The sequence below is a fragment of the Nerophis ophidion genome, linkage group LG13, assembly GCF_033978795.1.
Source record: "Nerophis ophidion isolate RoL-2023_Sa linkage group LG13, RoL_Noph_v1.0, whole genome shotgun sequence".
Taxonomy (NCBI): Eukaryota; Metazoa; Chordata; class Actinopteri; order Syngnathiformes; family Syngnathidae; genus Nerophis; species Nerophis ophidion.
In genome coordinates, this window is record NC_084623.1 from 17,478,246 (window position 1) to 17,499,838 (window position 21,593).

Consider the following 21,593-nt stretch of genomic DNA (forward strand, 5'->3'; position numbering starts at 1 on the left):
GCCTCATGTGTGGACAGCACCTTTTAGCTCTTATTTCCAAAATTGTGTACACTGCTGAATTGGGGTCTTTTGGCCTCGTATGTGGACACTCATACAGCCATCTGGTGGTGTATAAAGAGTATAACACACAATGGAATTTGGAAAAAAAAGTGTAAAAATAAGAATTAGAATGCCACTAAACATGAAGTACGCGTTTGTTGCTTATGGACTAAATATATCATAACAAAAGATGATACTTAGTTTATATTGTAATTAGGGTCCAATAATCCCAAATAACAAAGAGAAAAAAAAAAAAAGCATGTAAACAAACAGCTTGGGCCTTAAGAGGTTAAATAAAGAAGAGATATACTTACAATATTTCTGACATTTGTTTTAGTTTGACTTCTTTCCAGACTTTCTTTATAGAATATTCCACCAGGGTTGAATTGCGTAGCCCAGATAAACTTTTGGTGTTGAAACAAAGCATCCATTCCAATAATGCGTGCATTGTCCTCAATTTCTGTGAGTACTTTGTGTCCATGACTCTGGTTAAATGGGTACACAAAACTTCTGATTTCAGTGTCATTAGCAATGTAGAGCACTCGATCTTCTGGTCCTGCCAGGAGAGTAATTAAAGAAAAGAAAGCAGCACAGAATAAGCGTGGATTTATTTTTAGAAAGACAGAATTGTACTCCTAAATGAAGGTCATCTGAAAAAAAAAACTGATGACAGACTGACTATGGAACCATATGAGCTTCTTACCTTTGGCTACGCAGTTTCCATCGATCTCCCTATAATTTCTGTCACATGAGCACTTAAAAGATCCTTTAGTGTTGGTACAAAAATGAGGACAAGTGTCAAACTGTAGACACTCGTTAATCTCTAAAAAAAATAAATGAATAAAGAGAGCACAATTAAACACAATTTAAAGACAATCATGCTTGAGTTAATAGTTGCAATACTTCATCAGCAAAAATAAGGGGAAATGTTGAAGGAATTTGAAATTAGATATGACTGTCGTCTGATAGAACCAAGTTTATGTCTGTGTTTTTTCTGTATGCAGTGTTTTTGTTGCTTAGTAGCTAAATAACCTTTGAAACCATGTAAATAGAATGCTGTCAGAACTGCCCTGGAAAACACAGACTTCCAATTCTGACCACGTTCCAACATCCATTTTGTTTGAAAGACAAAGAGTTCAGATTGTCACAACAAAGGCCAATTTCCTTCACTTTATTTTGACTAACCGAGTGACAACTTGGATAATGAATATGTTGTCAGACAAAATTGCTGATATTTTCTTGTTTGACATACGGCAATTTTGTTGGATTTTTTTCAGGCTAGGTCAAAAGGGTTAATTACCGTATTTTTCGGACTATAAGTCGCAGTTTTTTTCATAGTTTGGCCGGGTGTGCGACATACTCTGCAGCGACTTATGTGTGAAATTATTAACACATTACCGTAAAATATCAAATAATATTATTTATCTAATTCGCGGAAGAGACGGAGAAAATGTCAGCAATCATCACACACACACACACGTCAACCAATAAGAATTCGGTGGGGGAGGGTCATGGCAGAAGTGCATTGTGGGTCATGGAATGCTATATGCTATATGCTATTTAGTCATAGGAGCTGATCCTTCCACATGTTCAAGGTATCATTCTTTTTCTTTGAGGATGGTCTCGGCGTTTAAAGGCCTACTGAAATGAGATTTTCTTATTGAAGCGGGGATAGCAGGTCCATTCTATGTGTCATACTTGATGATTTCGCGATATTGCCATATTTTTGCTGAACGGGTATAGTAGAGAACATCGACGATAAAGTTCGCAACTTTTGGTCTCTAGTAAAAAAGCCTTGCCTGTACCGGAAGTAGCAGACGATGTGCGCGTGACGTCACGGGTTGTGGAGCTCCTCACATTGTTTACAATCATGGCCACCAGCAGCGAGAGCGATTCAGAGCGAGAAAGCGACGATTTCCCCATTAATTTGAACGAGGATGAAAGATTCGTGGATGAGGATAGTGAGAGTGAAGGACTAGAAAAAAAAAAAGACAGGGCAGTGGGAGCGATTCAGATGTTATTAAACACATCTACTAGGATAATTCTGGAAAATCCCTTATCTGTTTACTGTGTTACTAGTGCTGTAGTGACATTATACTGTCGTATCTGAAATTCGGAGGGGTGTGGTGACCGCCAGTGTCTCTGAGGGAAGCCACGGAGGAGGCAAGAGAGTCGCAGCTACCTCTTTAACCGACAGGTGCACGAGGAACGGCATAAGCTCTGCTCATGTCTACGGTGAGAGCCGGCTTATTACCACAATTTTCTCACCGAAACCTGCCGGTTGACATGTGGTCGGGAACCATGTTTGCTTGACCGCTCTAATCCACAGAAAAGCTTCACCTTTGGTAATGTAAACAAGGAAACACCGGCTGTGTTTGTGTTGCTAAAGGCAGCTGCAATACACCGCTTCCCACCTACATCTTTCTTCTTTGACGTCTCTATTATTAATTGAAAAAATTGCAAAAAATTCAGAAACACAGATGTCCAGAATACTGTGTAATTATGCGATTAAAGCGGACTATTTATAGCTGGGATCGGGCTGGAAAAAAATGTCCGCTACAATCCGAGACGTCATACGCAACTTTTTCAACAGGACAATTTAAAATTGCAATTTAGTAAACTAAAAAGGCCGTATTGGCATGTGTTGCAATGTTAAGATTTCATCATTGATATAAAAACTATCAGACTGTGTGGTCGGTAGTAGTGGGTTTCAGTAGGCCTTTAAGCAGCATTATTGGGTTCATAAATTTCACTTTACTTTTCTCTTTCTCTTTCCTTTTCTTTTATGCGCTGCTATCAGAAGAGTCTATGTCTCATGCTTAGGAGACACAATAAAGGTTGAAATTAAAATGTTAAATGTTAAGAAAAAAAGTGATTCTGTCCTTCCTCATTGTAGTGACACACAAACCAGTACCGTATTATTCCGCTGGAAACACATAATTAATTCATTTTTCTTTTTTGTACAGTATTAATTATTTATGAGAATGCGTTGTAACGTGGAACATCATAATACGAGGACCGCCTGTAGATGCATTTTTAAGTAGTTTCCAAGTGTTTTGCAGCAGATTCCGGCTAAATCCATCCATTCATTTTCTACCGCTTGTCCCTTTTGGGGTCGCGGGGGGTGCTGGAGCCTATCTCAGCTGCATTCAGGCGGAAGGCGGGGTACGCCCTGGACAAGTCGCGACCTCATCACAGATAGACGGACAGCATTCACACTCACATTCACACACTAGGGCCGATTTAGTGTTGCCAATCAACCTATCCCCAGGTGCATGTCTTTGGAAGTGGGAGGAAGCCGGAGTACCCGGAGAACATTCAAACGCCACACAGAAAGATCCCGAGCCCGGGATTGAACTCAGGACCTTCGTATTGTGAGGCATAAGCACCAACCCCTTTCTGCCTTTTCCCAGTAAATGTTACTCTAAAATTCTAATATCTATCCATCCATTTTCTACCGCTTGTCCCTTTTGGGGTCACGGGGTGTGCTGAAGCCTATCTCAGCTGCCAAAGGAGGAAGGCGGGGTGCACCCTGGACATGTCGCCCCCTCATCACAGGGCCGACACAGATAGACGGACAACATTCACAATTAAATTCACACACTAAGGCCGATTTGGTGTTGCCAATCAACCTATCCCCAGGTGCATGTCTTTGGAAGTGGGAGACAGCCGAAGTACCCGGAGAACATTGAAACGCCACACAAAAAGATCCCGAGCCCGGGATTGAACTCAGGACCTTCGTATTGTGAGGCATAAGCACCAACCCCTTTCTGCCTTTTCCCAGTAAATGTTACTCTAAAATTCTAATATCTATCCATCCATTTTCTACCGCTTTTCCCTTTTGGGGTCGCGGGGTGTGCTGAAGCCTATCGCAGCTGCCAAAGGGGGAAGGCGGGGTGCACCCTGGACAAGTTGCCACCTCATCACAGGGCCGACACAGATTGACGGACAACATTCACACTCACATTCACACACTAGGGCCGATTTAGTGTTGCCAAACAACCTATTCCCAGGTGCATGTCTTTGGAAGTGGGAGGAAGCCGGGGTACCCGGAGAACATTCAAACTCCACACAGAAAGATCCCGAGCCCGGGATTGAACTCAGGACCTTCGTATTGTGAGGCATAAGCACCAACCCCTTTCTGCCTTTTCCCAGTAAATGTTACTCTAAAACGTATTCATATATATATATATATATATATATATATATATATATATATATATATATTCCAGTATGGTATTCAGAACCAGTATTTCCCTGTAAGGTGTTAAACAATAGTAATGCTATTTACATAAACAATAGTAAAGGACAACGAGGATTGTCTACTACCGTCACATTGGCCTGACTTCTGGTTCCTCTTGAAGCCTGGTTTGCATTGGCATACCGCATTGGTATTTGTCTGGTTGCAAATGGCATCCTCTCCACATGGATTTGTTTTCTTACTACATACGTCTCCGCTGGAAACTACAAACAAAAGGTGGGACTTTGATTACACAACCCTCCTCAGCATCTCAGACACCTGCTGTGCTTTTCTTTTGATGTGCAAAAGCCAAAAGGACGTCATCCTCTATCACATCACGCACACCCTATCTCAAAAAAAAAAAAAAGGCATACGTACAATAGCATAAATAACAAACATCACAGCTAAAAATGGATATCTGCACTTTACAATAACATTGTGGCATCACTGGGACTTTCCATCTCCTTTGAATGCATCTTTGATCTGTTTTCTTATGTATTAGTCAATTGGTGGCAGACTTACAAGCTTTGCAATCTTGCTCTTCCGAGCCACCGTCTCCGCAGTCGTTGAACAGGTCACATTGCAGCTGGATGGAGATACATCGTCTGTTACTGCAGCTGAACTCGGTCTTCCCACAAGGTCGAGGTCTTCCAGCCGCCACTTCTGCTTTGACAACCAAAGACATAAGTTCATGAGACAAGACCTCCATCCATCCATTTCTACCGCTTATTCCCTTTTGGGGTCGCGGGGGCGCTGAAGCCTATCTCAGCTACAATCGGGCGGAAGGCGGGTTACACCCTGGACAAGTCACCACCTCATCGCAGGGAGACAAGACCTTCAAAACCTAAATACTTTGATTGATTGTTAGAATAATTATGTATACATTATCGTCATAACTTTATGCTTAAGGGCCGTGACTATAAAGTATTGTCAAGTATTGTCAATTTGTGCTGAAGTGGTATTATTTGTATTTGTGCAGAGCTAGTAATCCAAAAGATTGCCAGCCCCTTTTATCAGTGTTGTGTCCAGACTCGGCCTGCTGACTGTCATGTCGAACATTGGGTACCGGATCCAGACAAAGCAGAGACTGGGCGATAGCACCAGTACTCGGCCTTCTGACTGCCAAGGCCGAACATTGGGTTCCGGGGACTAGACGAAGCAGAGACTGGACAATACCACCAAGTGTCAACATGTTTGCATTTTAAGATGTGACTTTAAGGTTTTACTACTTACGTATAAAATACTACATGGTCTAGCTCCATCCTATCTTGCCGATTGTATTGTACCATATGTCCCGGCAAGAAATCTGCGTTCAAAGGACTCCGGCTTATTAGTGATTCCTAAAGCCCCAAAAAAGTCTGCGGACTATAGAGCGTTTTCTGTTCGGCCTCCAGTACTCTGGAATGCCATCCCGGTAAGAGTTTGAGATGCTACCTCAGTAGAAGCATTTAAGTCTCACCTTAAAACTCATTTGTATACTCTAACCTTTAAATAGACCTCCTTTTTAGACCAGTTGAACTGCCGCTTCTTTTCTTTTTTTCTTCTGTCCCCCCCTCCCTTGTGGAGGGGGTACGGTCCGATGGCCGTGGATGAAGTACTGGCTGTTCAGAGTCGGGACCCAGGATGGACCACTCGCCGGGACCCAGGATGGACCGCTCGCCTGTGTATCGGTTGGGGACATCTCTAGGCTGCTGATCCAACTCCGCTTGGGATGGTTTCCTGTGAACGGGACTCTCGCTGCTGTCTTGGATCCGCTTTGAACTGAACTCTTGCGGCTGTGTTGGAGCCACTATGGATTGAACTTTCACAGTATCATGTTAGACCCGCTCGACATCCATTGCTTTCGGTCGCCTGGGGGGGCGGGGGGTTCCAAGGTTCTCATGGTCATCATTGTCACTGGCGTCCCACTGGGTGTGAGTTTTCCTTGCCCTTATGTGGGTTCTTCCGAGGATGTCGTAGTCGTAGTGGTTTGTGCTGTCCTTTGAGACATTTGGGATTTGGGGCTTTATAAATAAACATCTATTGATTGATTGATTTTTGTATAATTATATATTGTGTCTAACTTGAGTTGTCGAGTTTACCCCCTTCCCTCAGCGACAGTGATGTAATAGGGACATTCCTAACAAAAATAGACTTTTAGAACGTAGTTTGGATCAGTACAGCCCCACGTGTCTCCTCATGAGCAAAATTGAACTCTGTCTCTGCATGGTTCCTTGCTTCTTGTCTGGTTATTAGATGTCATCAGTGTTTTATTAAAAACATTGCGCACCCATATTATTAAATTATTTAGCTGTTATGTTCCTTCAAATATGTAATGCTTAAGGATAACAAAATCATAAATCCATCCAGTTTCCGTAACAGTTTTTTTGTTTTGTTGAGCAGCTCTGTGCACCACTCAACTCTGCATAACAAGATTTTAAACAATTCGATGCTTCATAGTTTGCTGGAGAGTTGCAGGAAAAGCTATTTTCCATTGCAAATTGTCCACTAAACGCCAACTCACTTCCTTGTCATTGTAAAGTAATCCACAAGTGGCAAGGACTTGGAAAAAAAACATTAGACCAAAGTCCCTCTTGACACTGCCATTCTGTCTCTCGACAATCAGCACAGGAGCTTAATTGCCAGCAGTCAGTCAAGCCTGTTCACAGCATGGCTAATGGTCAATATTTTATGGAGAACATTTCTAGTCCCAGCCAACGTGTTGACAGTGTCCAGTTGGTGGCCCGAGGATTTAGTTTCTGCTATTTGCAGATTATGTAGTCCTGATTCAAATTTCATGGAGCTGAATTTGAGCATTTACTAGGGAAGTTCTCATCTACGTGTGAAGATTCTGGGAAGATAACCAGCACCTCCAAATCTGAGGGGATTGGTTCTCAGACGGAAAAAGGTGGATTATACACTTTGGGTCGGGAGTGAAATCTTGCCTCAGGTAGAGGTGTTTATACAGCTCAGGGTTTTGTGCAGAAGTGAGAACAGAATAGACAGCCAGATCCACATATGGTCATCTAAGCACCTGCAGTATTGTGGTGTGGAAAATTTAATACTTTTGTAATCTCTTGTCCAAGCCACAATTTTAGTCTAAGTGTTTGTGTAGTGTCTCTCTGCCTTAACTGCATGTGCTTGTTTTTTGTTATACATTTTCATGGCCCTGATACATTCCTGAAGCCCATGAGAAATCCATACACTTCGTCCTTCTTACACTCAAACGTCCACCGTCTTTAGGCAGAGGACAAAGACTTTTGTGATGTGGGAATATCACAAAATTATATCGTATTCGTCTTTTGGTCTGAGGTTACTCTTCGAACGGGTTTAGTTTAGGATTGATACTGCCTGTCCCATGTTTATTGAAAACATTCCTGTTTTTGCTACAAACCTTGTTTCCATATGAGTTGGGAAATTGTGTTAGATGTAAATATAAACGGAATACAATGTTTTGCAAATCCTTTTCAACCCATATTCAATTGAATGCACTACAAAGACAAGATATTTGATGTTCAAACTCATAAACCTTTTTTTTTTGCAAATAATAATTAACTTAGAATTTCATGGCTGCAATATGTGCCAAAGTAGTTGGGAAAGGGCATGTTCACCACTGTGTTACATCACCTTTTCTTTTAACAACACTCAATAAACGTTTGGGAACTGAGGGAAACTAATTGTTGAAGCTTTGAAAGTTGAATTCTTTCCCATTCATGTTTTATGTTGAGCTTCAGTCGTTCAAGAGTCTGGGGTCTCCGCTGTCATATTTTACACTTCATAATGCGCCACACATTTTTGATGGGAGACAGGTCTGGTCTGCAGGAGGGCCAGGAAAGTACCCGCACTCTCTTTTTACGAAGCCACGCTGTTGTAACACGTGCTGAATGTGGCTTGGCATTGTCTTGCTAAAATAAGCAGGAGCGTCCATGAAAAAGACAGCGCTTAGATGGCAGCATATGTTGTTCCAAAACCTGTATGTGCCTTTCAGCATTAATGGTGCCTTCACAGATGCATAAGTTACCCATGCTTTGGGCACTAATGCACCCCCATACCATCACAGATGCTGGCTTTTGAACTTTGCTTCGATAACAGTCTGGATGGTTCGCTTCCCCTTTGGTCCGGATGACACGATGTGGAATATTTCCAAAAACAATTTGAAATCTGGACTCGTCAGACCACAGAACACTTTTCCACTTTGCATCAGTCCATAATAGATGATCTCGGGCTCAGAAAAGCCGGCGGCGTTTCTGGATGTTGTTGATAAATGGCTTTGGCTTTGCCTAGTAGAGCTTTAACTTGCACTTACAGATGTAGCAACGAACTATATTTAGTCACAGTGGTTTTCTGAAGTGTTCCTGAGCCCATGTAGTGATATCCTTTAGAGTTTGATGTCGTTTTTTGATCCAGTGCCTTCTGAGAGATCGAAGGTCACGGTCTTCAATGTTTGTTTCCAGGCATACCGCTTACGTGGAGTGATTTTTCCATATTCTCTGAACCTTTTGATGATATTATGGACCGTAGATGTTGAAATCCCTAAATTTCTTGCAATTGCACTTTGAGAAAAGTTGTTCTTAAACTGTTTGACTATTTGCAGTTGTGGACAAAGGGGTGTACCTCGCCCCATTCTTTCTTGTGAAAGACTGAGCATTTTTTGGGAAGCTGTTTTTATACCCAATCATGGCACCCACCTGTTCCCAATTAGCCTGCACACCTGTGGGATGTTCCAAATAAGTGTTTGATGAGTATTTCTCAACTTTATGAGTGTTTATTGCCACCTTTCCCAACTTCTTTGTCACGTGTTGCTGGCATCAAATTCTAAAGTTAATGATTATTTGCAACAAAAAAAACATGTTTATCAATTTTAACATCAAATATGTTGTCTTTGTAGCATATTGAATTAAATATGTGTTGAAAATGATTTGCAAATCATTGTATTCCGTTTATATTTACATCTAACACAATTTCCCAACTCATATGGAAACGGGGTTTGTTTTTTCACAATCAGATAAAGTGCATTTTGCACGTTTTCACCCGTTTTCCTCCCATTATTTTCACATTCCAAGGTATAAAGATCTGGTAGATTTTTGTGCGCCCGTCATACTCTCTCTCTTGCTCTTTCTGGAGTGGCGTAAACCTATCTTCTCTTTAACTTAATGTTATTTGGGATCTCTAATACATGCTTAAAATACCTTAGCTTTCGCTGGACATCAATCGATCAATCAATCAATGAAAGTTTATTTATATAGCCCTAAATTACGAGTGTCTCAAAGGGCTGCACAAGCCACAATGACATCCTTGGCTCAGAACCCACATCAGGGCAAGAAAAAACTCAACCTAATGGGATATAATGAGAAACTTTGGAGGGGACCGCAGATATGAGGACCCACCTGGGCGATGGGTGCAATAGACATTGACATTTATTTATTGAATAGGAAAATTTCCAAAACAATAGTCACTGTGTTAGACCATCATGGTGAAGAGAGAGCTGAGCCAAAAGGAAACTCTTTAGATTTACTGGTCCATCTCGGGTCCCAATGTTATTGGGACCTTTGGTCACAAACTGTGGGTAGTGAATGAAAGGACAAAATAATGTTGCCAACAATTTAGAGCGATATAAATACACTTACCCATAGATACAGCACAGGGTAAAGAACTTGTATGTTTTCTAAAAGCATAATTGGCTTTGTCGGGATACTATATAAAAACAGCAAAACACAACTTGCAGTCACACCCGGGTGAAGTCTTGTCTGGGTATTGTCTGGTTTCATGTGGTCTTGTCATTTCCTGTTTTATTTTGAAAGGTTAACTCTCCCTCTCGTTTCAGGTCACTTGCTCTTCCTCCTGTTTCACTGGTTTGATGTCTCTCCTGATTGCCTGATTGTGCCCACCTGTGTCGCCCTCCCTCATGTGTGTAAACGTGTCGTCGTCCTCTCGTCTTGTGCCAGAGTATATCGTCTCACTACGTGCATCCAGCCTTGTCCGCAGCCTTGAACCACGTTTTGCTAAGTATTGCCTTGCCTTATTTATTGATTTCTTTGTTTCCTCTGAAAAAGAGTGATTTGGTTTGCTAAAGTTTTTGGTCAAGATTTTGGTGTGTCCTCTTGGAGCGCTTTTCTTTGTAGTTATCTCAGCTTGTTATAGCGTACTTTCTTTTTAAAAGTTTCTTGTCTCCTCTGCGTGAGTGATTTATCTTGTTTAGCTAATCATAGATCGTTGTTCTTTTTGTTATTAGAGTCGTGTGTAATTTTGCAATGGCCTTTTTCCTCCCTATGGAGTAATTTTCTGTTTATTGTGTTCTGCCTTTATGTCTTTTGTTACTCTAATATATCATAGATTCTATAGCCGCTTTGTATTAATCACTCTGTTCAAAGAGATTCCAAAGAAAACTGTTGAATAAAACCTGTGTCAATCGTTCCCCTTTCTGCACCTGAGTCCTCATTCTCGCCAAGGTTTAACACTTGCAGCTTTGAGGTTTAAAACGTAATGGGAGTAAAAGTTTGAGAAAGAATTGAGAGCTAAAATTTAAAAAAAAACCTGCTCAGTGGCCTAATGGTTGGAGTGCCCGCCCTGAGATCGGTAGGTCGTGAATTCAAACCCTGGCCGAGTCATACCAAAGACTATAAAAATGGGATCCACTGCCTCCCTGCTTGGCAGTCAGCATCAAGGGGTTGGAATTGGGGGTTCAATCACCAAAATGATTCCCGAGCACAGCCACCGCTGCTTCTCATTGCTCCCCTCACCTCCCAAGGGGTGGAGCAAGGGGATAGGTCAAACTCAGAGGGTAACTTCACTACACCTGGTGTGTGTGTGACTATCAGTGGTACTTTAACTTTAAAAAGCCTCACCAAAACCTTCACTCTCGTCATATACACTACCTCAGAGATACCTTTAAAAACATCCATCCATCCATCCATCATCTTCCGCTTATCCGAGGTCGGGTTAAAGGGGGAAGAAGCCTAAGCAGGGAAGCCCAGACTTCCCTCTCCACAGCCACTTCGTCCAGCTTTTCCCGGGGGATCCCGAGGCATTCCCAGGCCAGCCGGGAGACATAGTCTTCCCAACGTGTCCTGGGTTATCCCCGTGGCCTCCTACCGGTTGGACGTACCAGATGCCCGAGCCACCTCATCTGGCTCCTCTCGATGTGGAGGAGCAGCGGCTTTACTTTGAGTTCCTCCCGGATGGTAGAGCTTCTCACCCTATCTCTAAGGGAAAGCCCCGCCACCCAGCGGAGGAAACTCATTTCGGCCGCTTGTACCCGTGATCTTATCCTTTCGGTCATGACCCAAAGCTCATAACCATAGGTGAGGATGGGAACGTAGATCGACCGGTAAATTGAGAGCTTTGCCTTCCGGCTCAGCTCTTTCTTCACCACAACGGATTGATACAACGTCCTCATTACTGAAGACGCCGCACCAATCCGCCCGTCGATCTTGCGATCCACTCTTCCCCCACTCGTGAACAAGACTCCTAGGTACTTGAACTCCTCCACTTGGGGCAGGGTCTTCTCCCCAACCCGGAGATGACACTCCACTCCACTTTTCCGGGCGAGAACCATGGACTCGGACTTGGAGGTGCTGATTCTCATTCCTTTAAAAACATGTAGGTACCAAATGCATGTTTAGTTTTTTTGTTGCCAGTTCCCTTATACGCACAACTGTCATCTTTCTCAGCAAAATACAAACATCAAGGGGAAATCAAACCTCTACGCAGAGAAATAGGTAAGGAACAGCATTAAGTGATAGCAGGATGGAAGGACAACCAGATAGGATTGAGGGGAGATTGAAAAGATGGATGGAGGGAACAGGCGTACAATAGAGGGAGGTAATGGAGTGAAGTGGAAGATTAACGATCAGATCAATGGAATCAGAGAGGAAGATAAGGGAGGAAAGAGCGAATGAAAGAGTGAAATATGAAGGAAGTCATTTGTCCCGTTCACTCAAGCCTGCCCTGTGCCATCACTCAAATCAGTTTTACATCGCAGGAAATAAAACCAGGATGTCATAGTAAAAAGATTCAGCAGTTTCATAAGATTTTTCCAACAAAACTACAATTCATTTAAAATGCATTGAAAAACCTAATTAAGTCTGCAATCAAAACACAATTAAAAAGCAGTTAAAAAAACGTGAAATGGTTGTCATCGTGTTAAGGCGAACTATACAAGAGCAGCGGGCTCCCTCATCATGAAAAAATAACTGATTAATAGTGAGAAAAAAATTGTTCAATTGTAACAAGTACAAATTAGGGCAGGGGTCGGGAACCTTTCTGGCTGAGAGAGCCATGAAAGCCAAATATTTTAAAATGTATTTCCGCGAGAGCCATATAATATTTTTTAACACTGAATACAACAAAAGGCGTACATTTTTAATTTAGACCAACATTTTTAAAGCATAAAAAGTCTCTTATTCTTTTCAATAAGATTTTATTCTGAAGTTAACCAATAATAAATAATATTATTCTTACCATTACTGCGACTTCTTGAACAGGTGTGGTAGAAAATGGTTGGATGGGTTAAAAAGCATGAGAATGTTTTATATTTTGACTGTTATTTTTAACACCGTGATTATGTTAGAATCTTTATGTATATATTATCACACAACTTTTATGCTTAAGGGCCGTTGCTATAATTATTGTCAGTTGTGCTGAAGTGGTATTTTTCTTTGTCTTTGCAAAGCTGGCAATCCAAAAGATTGCAAGCCAGTTTGGTATCAGTGTCTGTGTCCAGGAACGGCTTGCTGACTGTCAGGGAAGAACACCGCCGTGACGCAGACAGAGCAGAGAGACAAGGCGATATCACCAGCGTCAACACATTTGCATTTTTGTTTAGTCATATATTGTGTCTAACTGGAGTTGTTGAGATTACCCCCTTCCCTCAGCGACAGCTTCAGTGATGTAAAATGGGACCTCCCAAATAAATAGAGGAAGTACGCGGGCTGGACTTTTAGAACTTATTTTGGATCTGTAAATAGGATACGGCCCAAAACACGTGTCTCCTCATTGAGCAGAATTGAACTCTGTCTCTGCATGATTCCTTGCTTCTCGTCTGTTTAATAAATGTCATCAGTGTTTGAACCTGACAGATTACCAGCAGAAATATTCATTTCTTATCGTGATAAGCAATGTCAGCTAAGATTTATCTGAGAGCCAGATGCAGTCCTCAAAGGAGCCACATTTGGCTCAATTGCCATAGGTTCCCTACCCCTGAATTAACGCATCTCAAGTAAGAGTTTGTATTTATTTCAAATGTTCTCTCTTCATACAAGCTCAATAATAGTACATATGCTGCAACCCTAATAAATATCTAGGCAAGGGATGGGTAGCAAATTCAGTACTTTTATAGTTACCGCACAAAGTCCGTAGGTACTATCTGGTACCGATTCACGTAAAATCAAAGGCTGGCATATTTTGCTATCTTTTGTTGTACGTGATGCCACGTCCGGTTGCAGACTTGGCACTCGACTCGAACAAACACAGAGCAGACTCAGCCGGTCTGCCTTTAGACAATGCTACGATGTTCAATGCCAGTAAAGCAAGACGGCTTCACTTTCCATTTACTAGCTTGATGCTAATTTACTTTTGGTTTGCCATAAACATGCTACCGATAACATTAGTGATTTCAACACTTTTAAATTAGGTAGTCCATCCATCCATCCATTTTCTACCGCTTACTCCCTTTTGGGTTCGCGGGGGGCGCTGGCGCCTATCTCAGCTACAATCGGGTGGAAGGCGGGGTACACCCTGGACAAGTCGCCACCTCATCGCAGGGCCAACACAGATAAACAGACAACATTCACACACTAGGGCCAATTTAGTGTTGCCAATCAACCTATCCCCAGGTGCATGTCTTTGGAAGTGGGAGGAAGCCGGAGTACCCGGAGGGAACCCACGCATTCACGGGGAGAACATGCAAACTCCACAGAGAAAGATCCCGAGCCTGGATTTGAACCCAGGACTGCAGGACCTTTGTATTGTGAAGCAGACGCACTAACCCCTCTTCCACCGTGAAGCCCTAAATTAGGTAGTGCAAATTACAAATAGTGGCTGGAGATAGGGAAGTCTGGGCTTCCCTGCTTAGGCTGCTGCCCCCGCGACCCGACCCCGGATAAGCGGAAGATGATGGATGGATGGAAATTACAAATAAGATGCATATTGCAATCAAACAGCTAGTGTGTAGTACATACAGTATTTTTTGTGAGGCTCAACAAATAACACAATTTTCGCTTGATGGCAAAGACTACTTCCTGACAAAGGCAACAGACCGTAGCCTCTACATTACTGCCATCTCACGTCTTGGAATTGCAGCTAATGTACGGTACTTGAAAAAAGGACACGCATTTGTAAGAAAACAAAATGACAACAGGACAGCACAAATCTGTGGTAAATGTTAAAGAAAATCTAAATTTTTTGTACAATTAACATGTATTACCACATTAAAAACATACAAACGTACCAACAGATGGGACAGTTTAACAAAACGATGGCATCATTCTATCTCTATAGTTCTTAGTGGAGTAAGACGAGTTAATCTAAGTTGGTTGTTTTCCTAACATGGACATCGGCATTCAAGCATTGTCCACAAATTGCTCTTCACTCAGTATGTGAAGTGCCACACAAGGGACAATCCAACTTTGGACTTGCTGTATGCAAATGTCAATGATGCACACGCATTCACCCCTATACTCTCTCTCTGCCGCTCTAATCACACACAACCGTGTTTATCTTCCCTCACACTACACCCCACGTGTTGGGAAAACAGCCGAGAGGACTTCAACAGTCTGACAGAGTGCATCATAGACCACATCAACTTACGTGTGGAAAACACTGTGCCCTCCAAGAAGATGCAGTGTTTTCCCGGCAACAAACCCTGGATCAACTCGGACTTAAAAGCCCTGCAGGATGAGAAGAAGAGGGCTTTTGCCACAAGGGACAAGAAAGAGATAAGGAAAGTCCAGCTGGAGCTTAAATATGAGATCAGGAGGTGTAATAAGGACTGCAAGGAAAAACTGAAACGACGGCTGGAGCAAAAGTCTGAACCGGCCTGAAATGGATTTCAGGTCACGGAAAAGGTGGAAGTGGTCATCAAGCCTCTGTCGACCAAAAAGTGGGCCAACAAACTGAATGGAGTGATACTCCCGTCCCACCCCCACTGAACTGAACACCAGCTATCACCCACCCACCTTTCCAACAGTCTGGATCAGGTGAGGAGGTAGTTGGGAAGGAACAAGGTTAGGAAACCAACAAATCCAGATGTCTATAGTTCAAATTGACTTAGGGAAATTGTGGACCAGCTCACTAGCATGGTCCAGTAGAATTTTAACCCGAGCCTCGGTCTGGACAAAGTTTCCACCCTGTGAAATACCTGCCACGTGGTTTCAAAGCATCACATCCGAAGGAGCCGAACGACTTCCGACCTTTTGGTTTGACCTCCCATCTCATGAAGAACAAGGAGAGGATCATATTTAGCCACCTTTGCCCGCTAAGGTTGTCAGCAATGGCTCCTTTGGGGTGGATGATGCCATCATGCCATCATCCACCTGTTGCATACATAGAAACTACTGGAAGCACAATGAAATGCCTGTTTTATGACTTCTCGAACGCTTTCAACACAATCCAGCCTGCACAGCCACAGGTGGAACTTGAAAAGGCAGGAGTGGACCATCAACTACCTCACCGACGGACCAAAGTACGAAAGTTCCACAACTGTTCTTCGGATGTGGTAGTTTGCAACACTGAGGCTTGCCATGAGACGGTGCTGTCACCCTACCTGTTCACTGTATATACTTCAGACCTAAATCCAACCCCTGCTATCTGCATAGGTTCTCGGACAACTCCACAAAGATGGGCTGTGTCTGACAGGAGTGAGCAGGAATACTGGAAAGTCATCTGAGGTTTTGGACTGGTGATCATGTAATCACCTGCCCTTGAACACCAGTGAGACAGAGGATCCTGTGATTGACTTCCGGCGGTCAGCACCACCACGCACATTGGTAAATATCCAGGGATCAGACGTAGATATAACGGACTCTTTTAAATACCTGTTCACCTCAACAATGAACTGGACTAAACTTTGACTGAGTAGTGATACATCAAAATAACTACATTTTTCAACTTCTACCGTTTTTTTTTTAAATAGCTACAAAATATTTTCCCAACTCATGTAAATTCACAATTATTCCGAAGTTTTTTCATTGTTCTGATTATTGGTCGGCCCACTGAGTGCGAGCAAACAATTTTTTACTGTCAAAGAGGAATTTATACATCCATCCATCCATCTTCTTCCGCTTATTCGAGGTTGGGTCGCGGGGGCAGCAGCCACTTCCCCAGCCACTTCGTTCGAGCTCTTCCTGGCGGATCCCGAGGCGTTCCCAGGCCAGCCGGGAGACATAGTCCACCCAACGTGTCCCGGTCTTCCCCGTGGCTTCCTACCGGTCTGTCGTGCCCTTAACACCTCTCTAGGGAGGCGTTCGGGTGGCATCCTGACCAGATGCCCGAACCACCTCATCTTGCTCCTCTCAATGTGGAGGAGCAGCGGCTTTACTTTGAGCTCCCCCCGGATGACAGAGCTTCTCACCCCATCTCTAAGGGAGAGCCCGGCAACCCAGCGGAGGAAACTCTGATCTTGTCCTTCTGGTCATAACCCAAAACTCATGACCATAGGTGAGGATGGGAACGTAGATCGAGCGGTATATTGAGAACTTTGCCTTCCGGCTCAGCTCCTTCTTCACCACAACGGATCGGTACAACGTCCGCATTACTGAAGACGCCGCACCGATCCGCCTGTCGATCTCACGATCCAATCTTCCCTCGCTCATGAACAAGACTTCGAGGTACTTGAGCTCCTGCACTTGGAGCAGGGTCTCCTCCCCCACCCAGATATGCCACTCCACCCTCTTCTGGGCGAGAACCATGGACTCGGACTTGGAGGTGCTGATTCTACCTAAGAATCTACCTGTTGTTAAATCATGATTACTATTAGGAACTTATTTGGGCCTACTTACCTGGAGAAAACTAAATTATCATAATAGTTTCAATTAAATCATGTGAGAAAAGAAAAACTAAAACGTTGTAATCTATTCAATGCATAGTGTACTCACCACACTCTTCTTCATCAGAGCTGTCACCACAATCATCCACTTTGTTGCAGACTTGGTCGGCGCGAAGGCAAACACGATTATTTCTGCAGCGGAATGGCCTCGTAGGAGGACAAGCAAGTTTTTCTGCGGGTAAAAGGAGACGCAAAACAAAACGCTCTGTGATTTTCAGAAAAAAAAAAAACTTAACTGTCTTGGCTGAAATGACACTGAAATATTTACTGTGGGAGAATAGTAGAAAATCATAAATATTCTTAAAAAAAAAACAAATATGCAGTCCAACCCACCACACATGTCTGCGTCTTCATCCGAATTGTCCCCGCAGTCGTCCCTGCCATCACACACCCATGTGTGCAGTTTGCACAAGGTGTTATTGCAAATGAATTCATCAGCCCGACAGAAGAATGCCCCTACAATCACAAAACGAAAAAAAAAAAAGAAAAACGGTTTAACGCCAACTCTAGTAGAAAAGTCTATTCAAGTGAAGAAAATGTGTTACTCAAAAATTTACTTTTTTCTCCCATCCTTCTTTAAGTCCGTGGCAGGTATAGGTGAGAAGCACTTTCCTATCTAATAGCTGTTCTGTTCTTCCAATTTAGGCGTACTCCGTATGGACGAAAGCACTTTGAAAGCTAAGCTATTACTCCTACAGAAAGTGAAAATGGTTTTCCTGTTGGAGCAAAGATACCTTCGGCTCTTCCAGAAATACTTTCTATAAGAGTTTGGATTGTGGGATTTTTTGGAACACTCATCCAGGTAATGCTGTCAGAGGCACTAATATTGGACCTGGAGCCTTGAGAAAAATCTATCATGTAGGTTCTGGTTGAGAGGTCAGGGTTCAAAAATGATTCCTTACCAAAACTGCTCCAGTCGTGCTTTATCAAACTTGCTATGTGAACTGTGGCACAGTCATGTTGTAAGAAAAAAATTACCTTCGTTAAACTATTCCTGCTAAGTTGGAACTGTTTTGTTTGACCTTTGTCTTCATACTTCTATTTTCTTTGTGCTTCCACTTAGATTCCCAGACTTCCTGCACATTGTGCCTTTATTTTTTTCCATTTGTCATGTTTAGGCCCTGTCAGGTTTAAACACTGACAACATATATTAAACAAGACAAGAAGCAAATAATTAAACAGAGACAGAATTCAATTTGGCTCAGTGAGGAGAGACGCCTGGACACTGTACCCTTGTAAAGTGTCTCAGCACGCTCTGCCAAAAGATTGCACGCCTCCTTCTTTTATTTGGACCTTCCCTGACCACATGGCAACAGCTTCTTCCAAAGGGACAGGGTCGTAAACAGCAATTGCCTTTGATTACAAAACAGTGAAAAAGAAAAGGTCGGTTCGAAAAAGAGGTCGTAAAAGAGTTAAAAAAGAGGTTCGTAAAAGAGTTAAAAAAAGCAGTGCCTGAAAGGGAAGTCTGGTCCTGCTTTCTCTCCGCTTAGTAGTTCTTGGGTCAGGACAATATCTTTCTGTTGATTACAATACATGAAAGAAATAGAACACCTTCATGTCACTTTCCATCCTACAAAGTGGAGTTTTACAAGCCTTCTTCTTGGTAGGTTAAAATACTTTTTTTTGCTTCTTGCTGGGAATTCATTGAAACACAAACTTTTTGTGATAACTTAGATACAATTATTCTTACAGGCCCTGTTGGTATTTTTGTTGTTCTGAGTACAATTAACAACAGCTTGCGGCAATGACTTCCAATTTTCTGGCTCTGCATCTGGAGTTACTGACCTGATTACACAAAAAAAGATTAAGTGTTGTGCCTAAATCATTACATAATCTACAGAATTTAGGAATCCAACCTTAAATGGTTTAGAGATTTGTCAAAAAATTTTGGCCATACATGTATACCCCACTGTGATTGGTAGGTTTGTTGAGCTCCTCATTAGTGTTGTAACGATACTAATATTTTGGTACCGGTACTAAAATTATTTTGATACTTTTCTGTACTTTTCTTAATAAAGGGGACCACAAAAAATGGCATTACTGGCTTCATTTTAACAATAAATCTTAGGCTACATTAAACATATGTTTCTTATTGCAGTTAAGTCTGTAAATAAAATAGTGAACATACTAGCCAACTTGTCTTTTAGTAGTAAGTAAACAAACAAGGGCTCCTAATTAGTCTGCTGACGTATGCAGTAACATATTGTATCATTTATCATTCTATTTTGTCAACATTATTAAGGAAGGGTGGTAAAAAATTAATTATTATTCTACTCATTCATTTACTGTTAATATTTGCTTTCTTTCTCTTTTAACATGTTCTATCTACACTTCTGTTAAAATGTAATAATCACTTATTTTTCTGTTGTTTGGATACTTTACATGAGTTTTGGATGATAACACAAATTTAGGTATCAATCTGATACCAAGTAATTACAGGATCATACATTGGTCATATTCAAAGTCCTCATGTGTCCGGGGACATATTTCCTGAGTTTATAAACATAGTATACATTAAAAAAAATGAAAAATGATTTTTTTGATGCTAAAAAAAATTGACTTGATCATAGTAGTATCAACTAGATACATGCCTGATATCATTACAGTGGATGTCAGGTGTAGATCCACCAATGGTGTTTGTTTACATTTTTGCTGCTTGTGAGCTACGGTGTGTAGTGAAGCATGTTTAGCTAATCCTCGTCCTGCAGGGATAACAGTTGTAAGAAACGTACTTTATTTGTCGCCATGGAGACCAGGATTAGTGATTTAGAAGTAGCTAAAACACTGCCGGCGGCAGATGGATGTTAGCCACTAGCTAGCTAGCCATGTCTTAAAGTATCCTGAGGGCGTTTCTGTGTTATAACTTCACCTTTATCATTAGTTTTTAAGCCAAAACGCGTCCGTTATCCCTTTTCTGTCTACACACTGTCTCAGCTTGTATGTACTCGGTGATTGTGTGCCGCCGAACATGCTCGTAAACCAGCAATGTCACGACGTAACTTCGGCGCGGGGGGCGGGGCCGGTATGTTTCAGAGACGGTATAGTACCGAAAACTATTCATTAGTATCACGGTACTATACTAATATCGGTGTACAACCCTAGTCCACACACATTTCTGTAAAGTGCCATTCATTGAACTAACAGTAGACTTTCATATTAGGGTGGGGTCCGCAAAATATGGTCTCAGGGGCTGCGAGTTTGAGAACCCTGCCCTAAATCATCCATGCAATGCATCCCGCCTACCTTGGCTGCAGTTTTCCTCGTCACTGTGGTCCATACAGTCCATAATTCCATCGCAACGCCAGCGTTGAGGAATGCAGTGTGCCCGATTCTGACAAAGAAACTCATCTTCTCTGCACTCCTTCACACAGCCAGTCTGTCAATATTGAGTACATGTAATCTTTTAGTTCCATTTTCTCACGTACAGTAGGGGAAGGGATTCATATGGCCCCATTCCTGGGTGGGGTGTTCATCATTTTTCAATGCAGTCTGTTGAAAATGATGGAAAGTGCCACTCTACATACACTGAAAAAAGTGACTTTTTGGTGCTGTAATCTCTATTAGAGTAACTGTCATAATTTATACCTAGTATTTTTAACATTCAGTAAGAACTAGAGTTTCTTAAGTAAAATTAAACATTTTATTAACGTAATACATGAATTATGGGGGAGGAGTATGTTTTACTTATGTTTCCTCATACTATTTAAATGTTTAATAGTTGTAAGTACATAAACCTAAAAATATTACATAAACTTTACTCTGAAAATCTAGTGTTTTGAAACGCATGCGCACAGCACAACAGGCTCTGGCCGACTTCAAAGAGCACTGCAAGGTGGCATTATGGGTAATTCTGATCTTGTGTTGGTGGTGTGTTACAGAGTCGATGTTCTCCAGAAATGTGTTTGGTGTGGGTTCACAGAGTGTGGAGCATATTAGTAAGAATGTTAAAGTTGTTTGTATCACAACCATCAGTGTAAAAGGTATGGCTGTTGACTAAGTATGCAGTGCAATCTCGTGTGATAAGGAGCGAAACGCATGCGTTCTACCGGCATGCACACAACATGGTATAAAAGTGTAGAGCAGTGGTCCCCAACCACCTGGCCGCGGCGGCTGAATAATTTCGGATTACATTTTTTTTCTCAACACACTCAGTTTTGTACTACATGTCATTAATAAGCGCATGGGTGAGAAGAGGTTTTAAAATTATTAGCGCCCCGGCGGCTTTTCAAGGAAATACAGTATATAAAATGTACTTAAAGTTTTGAGTAAAATTATGTTCCTGCTGATGAAAAA

The 21,593-nt window shown here is 42.1% G+C and overlaps 1 protein-coding gene across 6 annotated transcripts in view; it reads right to left on the reverse strand.

Moving 5' to 3' along the window:
• lrp1bb (low density lipoprotein receptor-related protein 1Bb) overlaps positions 1 to 21,593 on the reverse strand; it is a 993,888-nt gene that overhangs the window by 89,893 nt on the left and 882,402 nt on the right. For all 6 annotated transcript variants that reach the window (XM_061918476.1, XM_061918478.1, XM_061918475.1 and 3 more), the window contains 7 exons: positions 20,544 to 20,676; positions 17,634 to 17,756; positions 17,350 to 17,472; positions 4,802 to 4,942; positions 4,369 to 4,503; positions 743 to 862; positions 354 to 595 (listed from right to left, as the gene is read on the reverse strand). In XM_061918476.1, coding sequence (XP_061774460.1) covers positions 354 to 595; positions 743 to 862; positions 4,369 to 4,503; positions 4,802 to 4,942; positions 17,350 to 17,472; positions 17,634 to 17,756; positions 20,544 to 20,676 — 1,017 coding nt within the window. The remainder of the gene's footprint in view (positions 1 to 353; positions 596 to 742; positions 863 to 4,368; positions 4,504 to 4,801; positions 4,943 to 17,349; positions 17,473 to 17,633; positions 17,757 to 20,543; positions 20,677 to 21,593) is intronic.